At 34.5% G+C, this 17,233-nt stretch overlaps 1 protein-coding gene across 4 annotated transcripts in view; it reads right to left on the reverse strand.

Annotated features, from left to right (window-relative positions):
- The window catches only part of MAD1L1 (mitotic arrest deficient 1 like 1), an 862,777-nt gene that overhangs the window by 566,567 nt on the left and 278,977 nt on the right, over nt 1–17,233 (reverse strand). For all 4 annotated transcript variants that reach the window (XM_074281152.1, XM_074281151.1, XM_074281153.1 and 1 more), the window contains one exon: nt 4,399–4,543. In XM_074281152.1, coding sequence (XP_074137253.1) covers nt 4,399–4,543 — 145 coding nt within the window. The remainder of the gene's footprint in view (nt 1–4,398; nt 4,544–17,233) is intronic.

The following is a 17,233-nucleotide window of genomic DNA, read 5'->3' on the forward strand; positions in this document are numbered from 1 at the left end:
GGAATCAGATAGGTGCCAATGAGTCGTTTTTGCCTTGTCCATCAGAGAGAGACAGAAAAAGAGAAAGACCTCAAAACAAAGGAGACAATCTAAGAAACATCTGACACTGAAAGAGCATGGCTAATAAAAAGACTGTTAAAGAACTTTAAAAAGCAGCAGGAATCATTGGATTTCCTAACACAAGATAAGACTAATGGACACTGGACTTTGTAGACATGTATAAATTCTCAATTTATGATTATTTGATCATGTTATTTGTTACATACTTCTAGTATGTACTATTTTATTATGTTATTATGTTACTATGTGTTTATATAATCTATGTAATTATGTGTAATGCCTCCCATATTGACCACCCTATGTTCTAAATCAAAAGAAAGGGGGAGATGGTAGGTTCTTACTAAGTGCTAATGAGATGATGAGATATTAGGTTCTTAGTAAGTGCTAAGTCAGTACTTAACAATTCTCTAGCTCCGGCCTTTACTGGGAGTTTTATTTGTGAACTCCTGGGGGAGGAGCTTGCATGATTAGGAGGAGCAAGTTCATTGGTTGAAGTAATTTTTCCCAGAAGCCCTTGCATTATCCCATGCCCATTCTCTGGGAGGATAAAAGAGGGCAGCACTCCAGAGATAGAGAGTCTCTGTTCTAGGTCAGAGTTAGAGCGACTCTCTGGAGAAGAGAGGGTCTTGTCTGTGCCAGACTTAAGGTGGATCTCCGGAGAAAGAAGAAGTCTCTCCTCTAGACCAGAGAGCGATCGGCAGTTTCTGGAGACAACAGTACATTACAAAGTAGCAAGGCACCTGAGCCAAGGAGCTCAAATACATCTAGTACAATTTTCCACGAATGAATTGATGAGAGTCTGCATCACAATGGCAATGATGTAAATCGAGAAAAAGAGACATATCCAAGAAAAGCCAGGAAAGAACAAATGATTTAACAACTCATTGGTTAGGTGGAACTGCTATGATAAATGTCTGGAAGTCAAGAAAAAAAGTCATGGCTAAATAAAGTGAGGACCAGAGTTCAAATGTGGTCTCAGACACTTAACACTTCCTAGCTGTGTGACCCTGGGCAAGTCACTTAACCACAGCATGGGGGGGGGGGGAGAGAGAGATGAAAATATAAATATAAATATATATATAGATAGATATATAGATATATAAAATTAAGAAAGAAAAAAGAAAACAAATCTTATTCCTGAAGGGAGAGATTAAGAGGAAAGAAAAATAGAATGTAAGGGTGTGCCTTCTATCACCTTTAGGACAAATGAGGACCAACAAAACAAAACATAGTATGTCATGGAATATTATTGTGTTATAAGAAAGGATGAAAAAGATCATTTCAAACATTAAGTCAATATACACTTATTAAACACATACTATGTTCCAAGCAATATTCTAATTTCAAGGGATGTGAAGAAAAGCAAAACAAAGGCCCTGCCCTCAAAAAATTCAAAATTTAAAGGCGAAATATATTCAAATAAATAAACAAACAAAGAAATACAAAGAAATATACACACATAGAATAAAAATGAAATAAATCAACAGACGGAATGGGAAAAAGTTTACTGTAGAAAATAGGGATTTTAGTTGGAATTTGGAAGAAGCCAAAAGGCAGAGATGAGTAGGGAGAGCACTGAAATGGAAGTGCCACAAGCACATAAAAAACAGATAGTTTTTATTTTTAGATGATCTAGGTCATATAAATACAGAAGAAATAAGCAGAACCAGCAGAACAATTTATTCAAGAATAGTATCAATGTAAAAGAATATACTTTTGGAAAACCTGAGCACTCCAATCAAGGCCATCACCAATCTAATCTTCAGAGGACCTACAATAAAGCATGTTACTATCTTCTGACAGTGAAGGCAATTATTAAGTGCCTACTATATGACAAATAATGAGCTAAGCACTTTACAAATATTATCTTACTTGATCCTCATAACAACCGTATCAATTACATACTAAAATTATCCCCATTTTACAAGTAAGGAAATTCAGGCATACAAGTTAACTGATTTACAGAAAGTAACAGTTAAAAATTGTCTAAAACCAGATGCTGATTCCTAGCCCAGAGTTTTTTCTACTCTGCCAATGAACACAAAGTGCAGAAAGGGATGTACATTTTTGAACATGATTGACATATGAATTTGTTTTTCTTATGAATACTTATTTATTACAAGAAGTTTTTTACATCTTTTTTTCTCAGGGGGTGGGGGAATGCTGCAAAAAAGGAACATTAGTAATGTCAAAAAAGAAGAGACATTATTATGCTTTTATAAATTCTTTTTTTTTTTTTTTTCCTGAGACTGGGGTTAAGTGACTTGCCCAGGGTCACACAGCTAGGAAGTGTTAAGTCTCTGAGAACAGATTTGAACTCGGGTCCTCCTGAATTCAAGGCTGGTGCTCTATCCACTGCGCCACCTAGCTGCCCCCTTTTATAAATTCTTACAAAAAAAAACTTTAGAAGAAATGATAAGAAGAAAATTTTGAAATTAACACATGGAATATACATTTTCAAAGCAGTATGGAGAGTTATGGTTTCATAAAGAATCCTCCTTTTGAATGGGATTATAAATAAATTAGAAGAACATAGGATAGTTTACCTCTCACACATATGAAAGAAGAAGGAATTTGTGACCAAAGAAGAATTAGAGATCATTATTGATCACAAAATAGAAATTTTTGATTATATCAAACTAAAAAGCTTTTGTACAAACAAAACTAATGCAGATAAGATTAGAAGGGAAGCAATAAAATGGGAAAACATTTTTACAGTCAAAGGTTCTGATAAAGGCTTCATTTCCAAAATATATAGAGAACTGACTCTAATTCATAAGAAATCAAGCTATTCTCCAATTGATAAATGATTAAAGGATATGAACCGACAATTTTCAGATGATGAAATTGAAACTATTTCTAGCCTTATGAAAAGATGCTGCAAATCATTATTAATCAGAAATGCAAATTAAGATAACTATGAGATACTACTATACATCTCTCAGATTGGCTAGGATGACAGGAAAAGATAATGTTAATATTGGAGGGATGTTGGTGGAAGTGTGAACAAATCCATCCATTCTGGAGAGCAATTTGGAACTATGTTCAAAAAGTTATCAAATTATACATACTCTTTGATCCAGTAATGTTACTACTGGGCGTATAACCCAAAGAGATCTTAAAGAAGGGATCTTAAAGAAGGACCCACATGTGCCAAAATGTTTGCGGCAGCCTTTTTTGTAGTGGCAAGAAACTGGAAATTGAGTGGATGCCCATCAAGTGCAAAATGGCTGAATAAGTTGCAGTATATTCATGAATGCTTTGGAATATATTGTTCTGTAAGAAATGACCAGCAGGATGATTTCAGAAAGGACTGGAGAGAACTGATGCTAAGTGAAATGAGCAGAACCAGGAGATCATTATATACTTCAACAACAGTATTATATGATGACAATTCTAATGGACGTGGCTCTCTTCAACAATGAGATGAACCAAATCAGTTCCATTTGTTCAACAATGAAGAGAACCAGCTACACCCAGCAAAAGAACTATGGGAAATGAATATGAACCACAACATAGCCTATTCACTCCCTCTGTTTTTGTCCACTTGCATTTTTTTATTTCCTTCTCAGGTTATTTTTACCTTATGTCTAAGTCTGATTTTTCTTGTGCAGCAAAGTAGCTGTATGAATATGTATACATATATTGTATTTAAAATATACTTTAACATATTTAACACGTATAGGTGTGCCTGCCATCTAGGAGAGGGGGTGGGGTGAAGGAGGAAAAAAGTTGGAAAAGAGAGTTTTGCAAGGGTCAAAATTACCCATGCATATATTTTGTAAATAAAAAGCTATAATTAAAAAACAAAAAAGAAAAAAAGAATCCTCTTTTTGAGTTCTGCTCTGGTATAGAAATGTTGTTCTTTTAGTGTTTTAAGTTAAGCAGTTTTTTAAAAGAATTGACAGAATGAAACTTAACAGCTTTCAAGAATTAGAAGAGTAAAAAGAAGAATAATTAGATTTATTTTGCTTTTCACTATAAAGTATAAGGAAGAAGAAAAGGTGGAGGTTTCAGAAATGCTGGGATTTTTTTTTGTAATTCAGTATAAAGAAAAACAAAAAATTTAAAAGCTGTCCAAAAATGGAATGGAATACCTTAAGATGTAGTGAGTTCATCATGACTGGCATGTGAATTAAAACTGGTTGAACATTTGGCAAGGATGTAGTATGAAGGATTCCAATTTTGTTAGAAGCAAACTAGATGAATTCTTAGGTCCCTTCTAATGGAGAAATGGTAGGGCATTATACAGTTCCAATTAGTGTATCAAAAGGGAATGAAGAAAGGGCTGTTAAAAAAAAAAAAATTATTCAACAACCAACTTGAATTAGTTAGTACCTTTGTCAAAAGAAAAACACGCTTCTGAAGACGTCGGACCAGGTCTTCATTATACTCCCGCTTCTTCCTCTCTTCCAAAAGTTCACTCTGGACCTTAAGTAAATCTTCTAATAGCTGCTGACGCATTTTTTCCAATATCCGAGCACTATAAGAAAACCAGAGGATATATATTTTTTTAAACAGAAAATGAAGAACATGACCTTTGTCTCAAATTTCCCAAAACTGCCAAAATGAAAATAAGAATTTCAAAGAAGTTGATTCAGGTCAAGGTATAAAATATCTGGGTGATATCAGCAATAGTTCTACAGATACCATGCAAAGGATGAAATGGGAACTTTCTTGGTTTAGAAACAGCATACTCCATAGCCATACCTCAAAATAGATTTGCATGTGCATATTTTTTCATTCAATTTACTTACTTATGAATAGCTACTTAACTCCTTTCAGGAGTTTCTCAATTTCAAACTATGCATTCAAACAACACCCTGTCCAATCCTAGAAAATATGAAGGGGATTTTCACATCACAAGTATGCAAGGAAAGAAAGAAAAAATCAAAGGATGCAAAAAGGAGAGTTGAATAAGCTAAATTATCAAACAAAATGTTTCATACTTGAATCACAGATAGCCCCAGATGTGCAGTTTTGGATGGCAGTAATTTAACGCTACCATCCACATAGTTCCTGTATTCTAAACATCTTATGCATTCTAAAATAAAAGAAAAGCTTTTGGAACTTAAAAAAAAAAAAAAAGTATAGATGAATGATGTCTACAATTAGGAAAAAACTATGGAAAGAGATGAGTGAGTTGCAAATAATTTAAGAACAGCCAAATGGGAAAGGTTGTTAAAGAGGAAAACGCCAAATTGGGTCCATTCATTTACACCAAATAAACTAAATGATACTTTAAAGAAAGGTTTATGCTAATATAATGCTGTTAAATATATGTCAATAAAGTTTAATATCTCTTCTTTAGGCATAAAATTCCCATGTGTTGCTTTGCCATAAAAGACTAAAAAATACACAAGACATTAAGTTACTCAAATGAAAAAAACAAAGTGGGGAAAAGGCTTAGATAAGCCAAATTCTCTATTATACTCTCTCTCCATATGTGTATGTATATATTTATGTGTCTGTGTATTTAACATCCATTTCTAGACAAATACACATTTTCTAAGATATACTTTTATCAATGTTCTTCAGACCAGCATTAATGGTGACTCAAAACCTCAGACTGCTATGTGACAACTTGGATTCCATGTATCAATATGTTATCTTTGATTTATTTCTCTTGAGAAAACAAACATTGAAACTACATTATAAAATGCCTACTCAGCTAACTCCTTCATCAATTCAAGGTATCTGTTCAATCTCTGTAATTTCTAAAACAGATACATAAAATCTAAAATGTATACACAAATATTCATTTGAAACAGAAAAGGATATTTTGAGTTGCAGTTCAACTTTAAACTATTCATGGTTCAATTTAATAATCAAGAACTGTGAAATCAGCTCTTTTCATCATTGAATTCAGGTAGGAAAGTTCACAAAAGCTTTAAATGACTGTTAAAAAATGGGTAATTTAATTAGAAAAATGATACCAATTCCTAGATGTCTTTTCATTACTTAAATATACAAAGACCACTGTGTGACCCAATACATTATTAGCAGTGGTAGGATATTGAAAAGCACAATTAGTTTCTCACAAACTATATAACCATCTTCTGAACCAAAACCAAGTCTTACAAAATGATGAAAGGAACAAATGGGAGCTAAGGTAAGATACTACAAAGGGCGGGCGGGGGGGGGGGGGGGGGGGGGGGGGGGGGGGGAAGGAAGAGAAGAAGATATATATTCACATACACACATCTCTATGGACTTTCAAGCAAAACAAGTGAAGCAATGGTGATGATAGTATTAGGTGTTGTTCATTTTTTTTTTAAAAAGAACCTTCTATATGCAAAACTTAGAAATACTAGATAATCTCATGCAGGGAGCCCAGAAGCTAAAAAGGCCTATAGAATGATTAAGCATTAGCAGTGGATTAGGAGTTTGGCAAGTTGGGCAATTATCTCTCTGGATCTTAATTGTTTGACTTTCTTATAAAATAAATAGAATAACCTCTATGGTTACTATAATATTATAAGAATACATGCAGATTTAAAGAAAACTTCTATTCAATAAAGTATCACATTCAAACATGGAATCCATATGACATCATGACCAACTTCACTACTATAAAAGGCCCATCTTAAAAACCTAATGGGAATATTAGAAAATACTATGAGGCAAACTAGCTATAAACTAACATCTTACACTATATACAAAGACATAGTCAAAATAGATGATTCAGACATAAAGGTTCAAACCATAAGCAAATTAGAAATACAGAGAATAGTTTATCTTGTCAGATCTATGGAGAAGTGAAGAAGTTATGACCAAACAAGAGATAACATCATGAAATTTAAAATAGATAATTTTGATTATATTATTATATTAGAAAGGTTTTGCACAAACAAAATCAATTGAACCAAGATTAGAATGAAAGCAGAAGATGTGAAAACAATTTCCGCATGTGTGTCTGACAAAATCTTCATTTCTCAAATATATAGAGAACTTTAGCAAAATTCAAAGAATCCAAGCCAATTTCCCAAAGGATAATGGTTAGAGGATATGAACAGGCAGTTTTCAGATGAAAAATTAAAACTATCTATAGTCATATAAAGATGTGTTTTAAATAACTTGATTAGAGAATTACACATTGAAACTACTATGAGGGAGGTACCACCTCACACCTATTAGATTGGCTAATATAGCAAAAAAAAATGAAACTCATAAGTGTTGGAGAAGACATGGCAAAATTAGGACACTGATGCACTGTTGATGGAGTTGTGAACTGATCCAACCATTATGGAGATCAATTTAGAACTATGCTCAAAGGGCAACCAGATTGTACATATCCTTTGATCCAGCAATACCACTCCTAGTCCTACTACTATCCCAAAGAGATCATAAAAAATTGAAAAGATTACACACAAACACACACATACACACACAAATTATAGCAATTCTTTAGAAACTGAAGAGCAAAATGGACAAAAATAGTTGCGGTATATGAATATAATGCAATACCATTGTGAAATAATAATTGATGATCAGATGGTTTTCATAAAAATTTGGAAAGATATGAGCTGATGATGCTAAATAATATGAGCAGAAGCAGAACTTTGTCTACAGTAACAGCAACATTGTGTGATGATCAACTACAAACTTTAACTCTTTTCCACAATACTACAATTCAAAAGAATTAGAAAAAACCCATAATGGAAACTGGTATTCATATCCAGATAAAGAACTGATGATACAGTCTTAATACAGATCAAAACATACTATTTTCACTTTAAAAAATTTTTTTGGTTTATTTCTTCTTTTACAACCATGACTAATATGGAAATGAATTTTATATGATATGATTTTATATGCACATATTTAACCTATATCAAACTGAAAATGGAAAAGGAGGAAGAAAATATTAGAATTCAATTTTTTTGTAAAGATGAATGTTAAAATTGTCTTTATTTATAATTAGGGAAAAAAACCTTTAAAAAAGTCCATCTTAATATCATGAATACCCACACCCAAATCACAAACAAACCATATTAACTAACTACTAATTAGTATTTAGAGAACTAACTACTCTTTTTTTTTTTTTTTTTTTTTTTTGAGGCTGGGGTTAAGTGACTTGCCCAGGGTCACACTGCTAGGAAGTGTTAAGTGTCTGAGACCAGATTTGAACTCCGGTCCTCCTGAATTCAAGGCTGATGCTCTATTCACTGCGCCATCTAGCTGCTCCCGAACTAACTACTCTTTATAATGGTTTTCCTAATCCCAAGATTTTAGAGGTCTGATTAACAATGCTAAATTGCAGTAGCCTATATTACAATTTAAAGAACAGATAAACTGGGGGGAGAAGAGGGAAGTTATTCAGTGAATGTTAGCCAAGAATTCTCAAACTACAGCCCTCAGGCCAGACGGGGCCCACTAAAGAAGTTTATGTGGCTCTCCAGGTTATGGCAAATGGGCTGAGGGGTGGAGACAGAGTGTGAACTTTTGTTTTTACTATAGTCTGGCCCTGGAACAGTCTGAGGGACAGTGAACTGGTCCCCTATTTAAAAAGTTTGAGGACCACTGTGTTAGACCATGACCACTAACATGTGCCATTACATAAAGAAAGCAAATTCTCTATCATTTCACTTCTTTTCTTGGGTAGAATACAATCTAATTTGCATAACTAAATATTCTTTAAAAATTTTTAATTTGGCTAAATTGCCTCTCACTTGTATAGCACAATTACAAGTCACAATAGAGAAGTACTAAAGGATGCATACTTCTAAGATCCTATTAAAAAAAAAAAAAGTTGGTATTATTTCTTGCAGAGTTACTATAGGCAGAACAATATGAAAGAGAATATAGTCATGGGTTAGGAAAGCAAAGTAACACTATCAAACCCAAAGGCAACAATAAGGAAAGCTAGTCAAGTAACCACATTGGGGCTGGACTCTTTTTAAGATCTGAATCTGAGTCAGAACAAAAAGCAAAACAGGGATGAAACAAGACAAAATATAACCACAAATTCCGGCAAATAGTCTAAGGATCTAGGGATCTCCAATAGTATCCTACATGTGGCAGAGCCTTTTTTCCTATCTAATTGTGAAGCAAATGTTGGGCACCTTGGGACCAGTCTTCAATATCCAGCCATGATGTTTATCGTGATGTAAAAGACATATCTAGGTTTGATAATTTTATCCTACATAAACATTCATTAGGATGCATGCAAGTGCACACACTTTAAACTAAATGGAAGCTCTCACAAAGAAGGAAAGTTTAACCTAAGTATGGAAAAAGAATGTATTATTATAGGACAATGATTATTTAGTATATAATTGTTGATGATACCTGTTCTCTTTCTGTCTTTCTCAGCAATCCTCGTGTTAATCTTTAATTTTAAACCTCCTGTCAATAACTGGCTCTCTTCCATCTCATGAACTCCACATAAATATGGCAATATATTCTGTTAACTCTAAGATGATCCTGTAGTACCACAAGGAGGAACATTCATGTTAAATTTCTTTGCCATTCAAAGAAATTCTGACAACCAAATCTCAGAGCATGCATCTATTGTGTCACTAGCCAAGATTTCACTGAGTTGAGCATGTAGTCACCAAACAAACTCATAAAAAATTAAATCCCCTTTTCCATGCTTAAGTTGAACTCTATGGTCAGTGACATTTCCATGAACTTTAAGAGTTCAAAAATAAATCTTAGTTCTTAAAGAAAAAGCTGGGTGTATTTATTGATCAAGGACTTTTCTGAGCTACCATATACTGAATGGAAGAAAGTCTGAGCTTTTGAGAATCCATCTTTGTACTTCGAAGTCTATTTTAATGTAATCTTCATGAGAAAACTTTGTTTCTAAGATTCTTCTTTAAAGGAAAAATGAAAGGAGACAATGAATTCAAAGGCTGTAGGAAACATTTTAATGACATCCTGGAATGAACTGCTGCATTATACTCTTCCTTTACATGAACCAAAGTTTCACTTTTCTTTTTTGTGATTCCTCACAATTCTCAAATCCTCTGTCCTGTTTATAGCACTAAGAGAAATAAAAACCAAGAAAAATGAATGAGGAAAAATAAAAAATACCATACAACAAAGTGGATAAGGAAAGAAAAAGATGGGAAATTTGTAGATAAAATGGGATGAGAGACTTAGAAATTAATTTCAATGAAACCTAGCAAGTCATCTGACCAATATTAAATATCAATGATGAAGAAGAGACATTATGGCATGAATTCTATGAAGGTGAAACAGGAATTATAACCAGAATCAAATTCTAGCCACATCCCCATTTTGTACTATACTAGTCACTATACAAGGTAAAAGAGAGGAAAATCAGTGTCATACCATACCGAAAGCAAAAAGAAAAATATTCATATTGTGCCATTCCACTAGAATGTTGTGATCTCTTTGGATAGAAAATACCTTTTGCATCAAGAGAAAACTAAATGCAGTTCAAAGCATACTATTTTCACCACTTTTTCTTCTTTTTTTTTCCTTTTGTTCTAATATTTCTAACCCAGCATGACTCATATAGAAAATATATTTAAAAATGAATGTGCATATAGAAGTAAAACATTTTTCTATTAAAAAAAAAAGTTTTGAGCTATATTGTATATCTGTTAACCAAAAAACCAAAGGTTCTCCTCCACACATACACACATATAAAAAAACAACTAGAGTAGGACTTACTCCAATCTCCATTGTATAAGAAATCTTAGCATGCAATTTATTTGTCCCTATTCCAAAAATACTTTAAAAAGGAAAAACAAAAAAAAGAAGAAGAAGTATTTATTTCCTTCTTTATTTCTGGAATTAGAGGTAGATTAAGGAAAAGAATAATGAATAGAAATGAAGATATCAATATTTCATTCCTTAGGCAGAGATATGTTGTAGTTTCAATGCACTACTTTACCAGGAAAGTAAAGGAGGAAAAAACCATATTGATAACACACTGGCCCCCTATTTAAAAAGTCTGAGGACCACTGGTCTAAATAATAAAATAAAAAACTGTGTTTACCTTAGGTTAGGGGGAGAACATGCAGTGCATTCTTCATTTAAGAGGTTGGTAGAAGATGATTGGGGAGATGGAGAAAAATATTTGAGAAACTAGAAGATTGACTTGGCTGCATCACAATATGGCAGGCAGAAGAATAACATTTAATCCTAGAAAGTCACTGTACAGGGCTTTAAATGAAAAATTTTTATTTGATCCTATAGACCAGTGGTATTAAAACTTTTTAAATAGGGGGCCAGTTCACTGTCCCTCAGACTGTTGGAGGGCCTGACTATAGTAAAAACAAATACTCACACTCAGTGTCTGCTCCCAGCCCATTTGCCATTACCTGGAGGGCCTCATAAACGTCCTCAGCAGGCAGCATCTAGCCTGCAGGCAGTAAGTAGTTTGAGAACCCCTACTATAGACTATACAAAGTTTAATAAGTAGGGAAATCAAATGAATAGAACTATACCTAAAGAAAAACGCTTTGGAAGCTGTGTGTTTTAGGGATAAGCAAAATGAGCAATAATCCAAGTGAGAGGTAATTAAGGCCTGAAGTAAAATGATAGCAAACTGAGTAGGAAAAAAAGAGTACTAATATCCAATAGATTAAAGTAATCAAAGAAAAAGCAGTACTCAAAAGAAGAATCATAATCTATTAACAAACACATGAAAGAATTGCAAGGGAAATGCAAATCTAAATAATTCTGAAGTTCTATCTCACATGCTGGAAATAGACAAAAATGAAAAATTATGGGAATCACCACAGTTAGGGGGACTATAGGAAGAAAGACTTATAAAATGACTAAAGTGTTTAGACCCAGTGAGTACATTACTTGGAAGAAAGGGAAAATCCCCAAATATACCAAAACACAGCAGCAATTTTTTTGGGAGGAAAGCACTAAAAACAAAATATATGTATCCATTGGAGAATGGCCAAACAAATTATGGTAAGTTAATAGAAAGGAACATTATTACAAATCTTAAAACAACAATAACAACAACAACAAACACGAATTCATGAATGAAGCAAGTAGAGCCAACATTATACATAAGTACAACAATATAAATGAAAAGAGTCACAAAATAATAAAAAATGAAAGCTGTAATATTACAAAAACTAGAATTGTTGTGCCAAAGTTCTATTTTAATATCCTGACTAGGTTTCCCTAATTGTCCTATTCAGTTACTCTGCCTCCCTTCTAGGTGCCAGTCTCCATTATGTCCTCCTCATCCTAGGTTCCTCCCCCATTAGGTCATCTACATCCAGGTACCTCCCCATTAGGTCATTGTTATTGTAACCCTATAAACCCTATAAAAGAATCTTATTATCTGATATTTGAGTCTCCTTCAGCCCTAGGACCAAACCACAGATCCACTTGGTCCCAGTAAATCTCTCCCATTTAATAAATTATTGAATTGTTCTCTAATCTCTATCTTGCTCAGTTTCTCCAGCATTACAGAATGGTACAAAAAAGTTAATGAGAAGACAATCCTACCTTTGCAAAGTGGAAGATAGTTAAAAGCAGTTTTTGTTATTTTCAGACTTTATTTTTTTTAATAGTCTGAAATTTAAAATTTAAAAATCTGAATAAGCACATTCTCAAACTTTTTTCATGTCAAGAACCTTTACATTCTTAAAAAAGTATCAAAGACTCCCCAAAAAGCTTTTATGTGGGTTATTTACCTTACCAATTTCAAGACTTTAGAACTGATGTAAATAAAGTAGTAAAAACTTGCTCAAAACTAAGATTGCTTGCAAATCTTTATAGCAGACTCAGTGAGTCTTAGATTGGTTGGTTAACTTAATCTTATTAATATTATTAAACTTATTAAAAGTCTTAAAACAAGAACAACAACAAATAGCTTCCTGGAAATCTATGACTATCTTTAAAAAAGAAATTTAAAATAAACTATGATAACCTTGATTAAACAAAACTAATAAAAAACTATCTCTCATTCAATGACCCTTTCTATCAAATACTCAGTTTACTTTATTCTCCCTACAGGTAACAAGTTAATATTTGAAAACAAATGTTAAATATAAATATTAGTGATGAGGGTTGGGTCCCTTTAAGATTCCTAATAACCCAACCCATGACTGACCTTGATTCACAAATCCTGGTCAAAGGCACCCTTTGAATATCCGGGCCCAGCCCCCCACTCTCAGCTCAGCTTCCACCAGCCCTCACCAGATCTGGGCTAACTGAAAAGCCCGCCAGAACTGGGTACCACCCATCATCTTCTAGGTATAAAAGAAACAAGCTAGAGCCCTTCCAGCCATGTAAGGGTCCCTGCCCGCCAACGGCCACCTTTGGCCTTGGCGTCTAACTGAGCTTTACTTCCAAATTCCTACAATAAACCTTTTATTTATCAATCTAGGGTTTCGGGCCTGTAAATTCATTTTACAGGGGACACTGTGCCTCATGGGATTATCTATGCGCCGAGAAATGGGGTTCCCCCTTTCCTTTCCCTCATTATTAGCTATATAACAAATATGATATAATAGACTATATTAACACATAACATTCACTGAGAACAAAGCAAAGAAAGTAATTTGCCATTAGTCATTTGATAGAGATTCTTTAACTATTATATTATAGACTATGTTCTTACCCATCCAACACATAATGGCCTTCAGATTATGGAATAACTTGGGGCTAACCTAGATTTATCTAAGTACTTTACAGAGCCTATACACATAAATCCAAGTATTATGACTTCAGTTTAATTTTTTATTCTAGATTCATTTTCAGATTATAGTACCCTGGATATATTTTTATTAATGGACCCAGGTAAAACTCATGTATATATTTCTATAATTAAGCAACATTATTTCTCTTCACTACCTCAAATGATCCCAAACCCTAAATACAGCAAGTTTTAAAGTAACAAATTTAGAATATGAAATTAGCTGGGTAAATTCTTATCTCTATAAGGGACTTATTTCTTTTCATCCTAAACTGAGACCAGCTTTTGGTTCAAGCTTTTACTTGGCCTTGCCTTTTGACAAATTGTATGTGAACTAACACAATCAATAATATGGAGTTGGCAAAGTTCCAAGTCACATGAGCAACAACATGGTAGACTAAACATTTTCTTGAAAGTTCATAAGCTCTGAAACTTATCAAAAACAGAAATTATATACAATAAAGTAACCAGTTATTTCCATGGTGCAGGGCACCAAGAATCCAAAACAGGGTAAAAATGAAAAACTCCAAAACCCAGAAACTGACATTCACTGACCCTGAACTCATTCTGCATCCCTATCCTACATCTCAAAGTACTAATAATGAGAATGCAATATTTGCTTATATCAAAAATCATCCCTACACACAGATTCATTATTTCCCATAGAGATGGCAGCTCCAGGTTGTGGAAGTTTTCTCAGATCTCAGCAATCAGATTGGTCATGTTGTGTCACAGTTCCCTTTGATTGCCCTGCCTTGTTTTCCCTAAATTGTTCTACCTCAATCCCCTTGGTTGCAAACTCCCTCTGAGGTTCATTAAGACTGATATAATTCTGGGCTACTTACTCTAAGATTGTAAATTGTCAATGTGTAAACTCAAGATAAGGGGAAGTTCCAGATTTCCTGGCCCTAAGCTAGACACCTCCTTAACTCCCATGTTAGAATTTACCCCTGTCATTATTCTTAGAGATCCCATCCTATCAAAATGATCCCATCTTATCAGAATGTCTCCTGCCTCCCCTCACCCAGTCAGAATCAGATTGATAGTCCATTCCTGATCTCAGTGTTCTGATTCCATCCCTGCTTTCGTCCACCTCTGTAGCTGAGCCACATGTATATATACTTCACAGGAAGCACACATTATCCGCTGGATGCTTTGGACGTCAGCCCTGGGGGCAGCATATCCTTAGCACAATCTCTCCCTTTTAAAAAAAAAAATTAAAAACTCTCTAATCTCTATCTTGCCTCAGTTTCTTTGGCATTATAATCACAGCCCTTCAGGAAAAAAAGCCAATTCTAACCACCAAAAAGTCAGTTTGGGCAGAAACTTAGGATGCTGAACTATGAATGTTCTAGTGTTGGAAGAAATTGAGATGCTTTAAGATCCAATCCCAAAGAAAACAACAATCAGAAAGGAGGAAATGAGGAATAAGAAAAATAGGAGTGGGGGGAATGATAAGAGAGAAAACAGACTAAAAGTACCAGAAATTTCAGGAAAAAAGAAATCTCGAAGAACTTGAACACAAACATATATGAACATGAAAATATGGTCTCCAGATCTAGCAAACAACTTTAAGCATCCATAAATAAACACTATCTCAAATAAGAAAAAAGATTTTGTGACAGTTGAGAAGAACATGAAATCACAACACTGTTAATGAGAAATGAAAAAAAAAGAAATGAGAAATATAAGAACAGAATCTATATCATGGAAGGAGCAAAAACTATGAGCAGAACAGAAAAAACTGGAATCTCCAAAGGCAAGTCAAAAGTGACTCCTTAGTTCTGTTTCTTTACTGAATTCCCTTACAATTCAGTACACAGTAATGGCGTTATATTATGTTCAATAAACTTTGCCCCTTGACAAGGAGATGGGTTTAAGCCTGCACATTCTTTTGAGACATCTTGGGACACTGGAGTGGAACTTCTAGGCTTGCCCTTCCTAACCTCAACAGTATCTCTCCTAATTCCACTGTATTTCTCAACTCCACTTCTCCTCCTTACATCCAGGCTCCTAATAGTTAGCCTGCCAGCTAAAGACATGCCCCAACCTCATGGGGTATTTCTTTTCTACTGGGACTTGTCTTTCATATGGTCTCCCATTCTAATTTCATCTTTACCATTCTTGGTATCTATTGTATTCATTTATTTTGTTTGTAACCTCTTCCCTATATAAAGCTATCTTTTGCCAAAGAGAGCAGATGAGGTTTAGATTTGGGGAACCCAAATGAAATTAGGGTTTCTGGTAGTCAGGGAGTTAAATGAGATCTAGTGGCAGGTTCAGGGTTAAGGAAGTTAAATGGAGCTCCCCTGCAACCCTTCTGAATCTGGAGCAAGGGTGGGGAGTTCTGGGGAACTCCCTTCTGCAGGTGTAAGAAGTCCCCTGTAAAGGAACTTACAGACCCGAAAACCTAGAGTGATAAAAGAGGTTTATTATGGGGATTGGAAATAAGGTAAAGAGAAGATAGCACTGGAAAGAGTACTGCAGTGGGCAGAGACTCTTGTAGTGCCAAGCACATGGCTGGCATGTTTGGAACTTCTGCAAAGAGAGGATTTTAGTTTGGCTCTTTTTACAATGAGAGATTTAGCTAAAGGGGGCGCCCATGGGTAGAGTCCCAAGTTGTCTCAGATATGATAGGGGCTGAGACAAGCCTGGATCTCCTATTGGAATTCAAAGGGGTGCTTTTGACCAGGATTTATGAATCAAAGGTCCTAGCTACTTGAAATGATAATGCATCAGCCAGGAGACTGGGAATCAGAAAGGAATAAATCAATCTGAAAGGACTAGTTTCAACCCACTACAGAACCATCATTGTGAATTCTTTAAGTGACCAACACCCCCCCCCAACTTTTGTTGCCTACGATCATTTTAGTCAGAAACCCCACATCATAGATCACATCAGGGATCTATCTGATTATTAGGGAGAGGAAGGAGGAGTAGGAGGGGAAAGAGAGAAAGATCAAAAAGGGCCTTAGAGAAATCGGGAAGAAGGGCAGAAGAGTTGGAATGCCAATGGCACCAAGCAAAGTAGGAGAACATGGAAACAAGAAGATTTAATGGGGGGAGGAGGGGTGTTGTTAAGGAGAAAACTGGAGGAGAAACAGGAAAGGGAAACAAGAAAAGGTACAGAACAAGGGGAAGGGAGGTGGTTTACCATGGGCAGTGTCCTATCGAACTCTTTTCTGAGATTAAATCACAACAGAAAAGGATAAATGGTAGGAAGATACTAAAGAAAACAATCTGGAATGAATAACTTGGAAACTTTGATTGTATACAGAATAGAGAGAAAACAGAAAGATCAAAAGATGAGGGGTATCAAGCAAAGAATAAATAATATTAAAAAGAATAAACAGAAACTGAATATGTACAATCAAGAGATTAAAACAAATCCTTTTATCAAAAGGGGCATCAAAAAAAACAACAACACCTTTTTTAAAAAAACTAATAAATAGAACTAGTTAGAGTAGAGGACAGGAAAAGATAATCTACCAAACTATGAGGAAATAGAAGGGGATAAAAATATATAACCAG

The sequence above is a fragment of the Sminthopsis crassicaudata genome, chromosome 1, assembly GCF_048593235.1.
Source record: "Sminthopsis crassicaudata isolate SCR6 chromosome 1, ASM4859323v1, whole genome shotgun sequence".
NCBI lineage: Eukaryota > Metazoa > Chordata > Mammalia > Dasyuromorphia > Dasyuridae > Sminthopsis > Sminthopsis crassicaudata.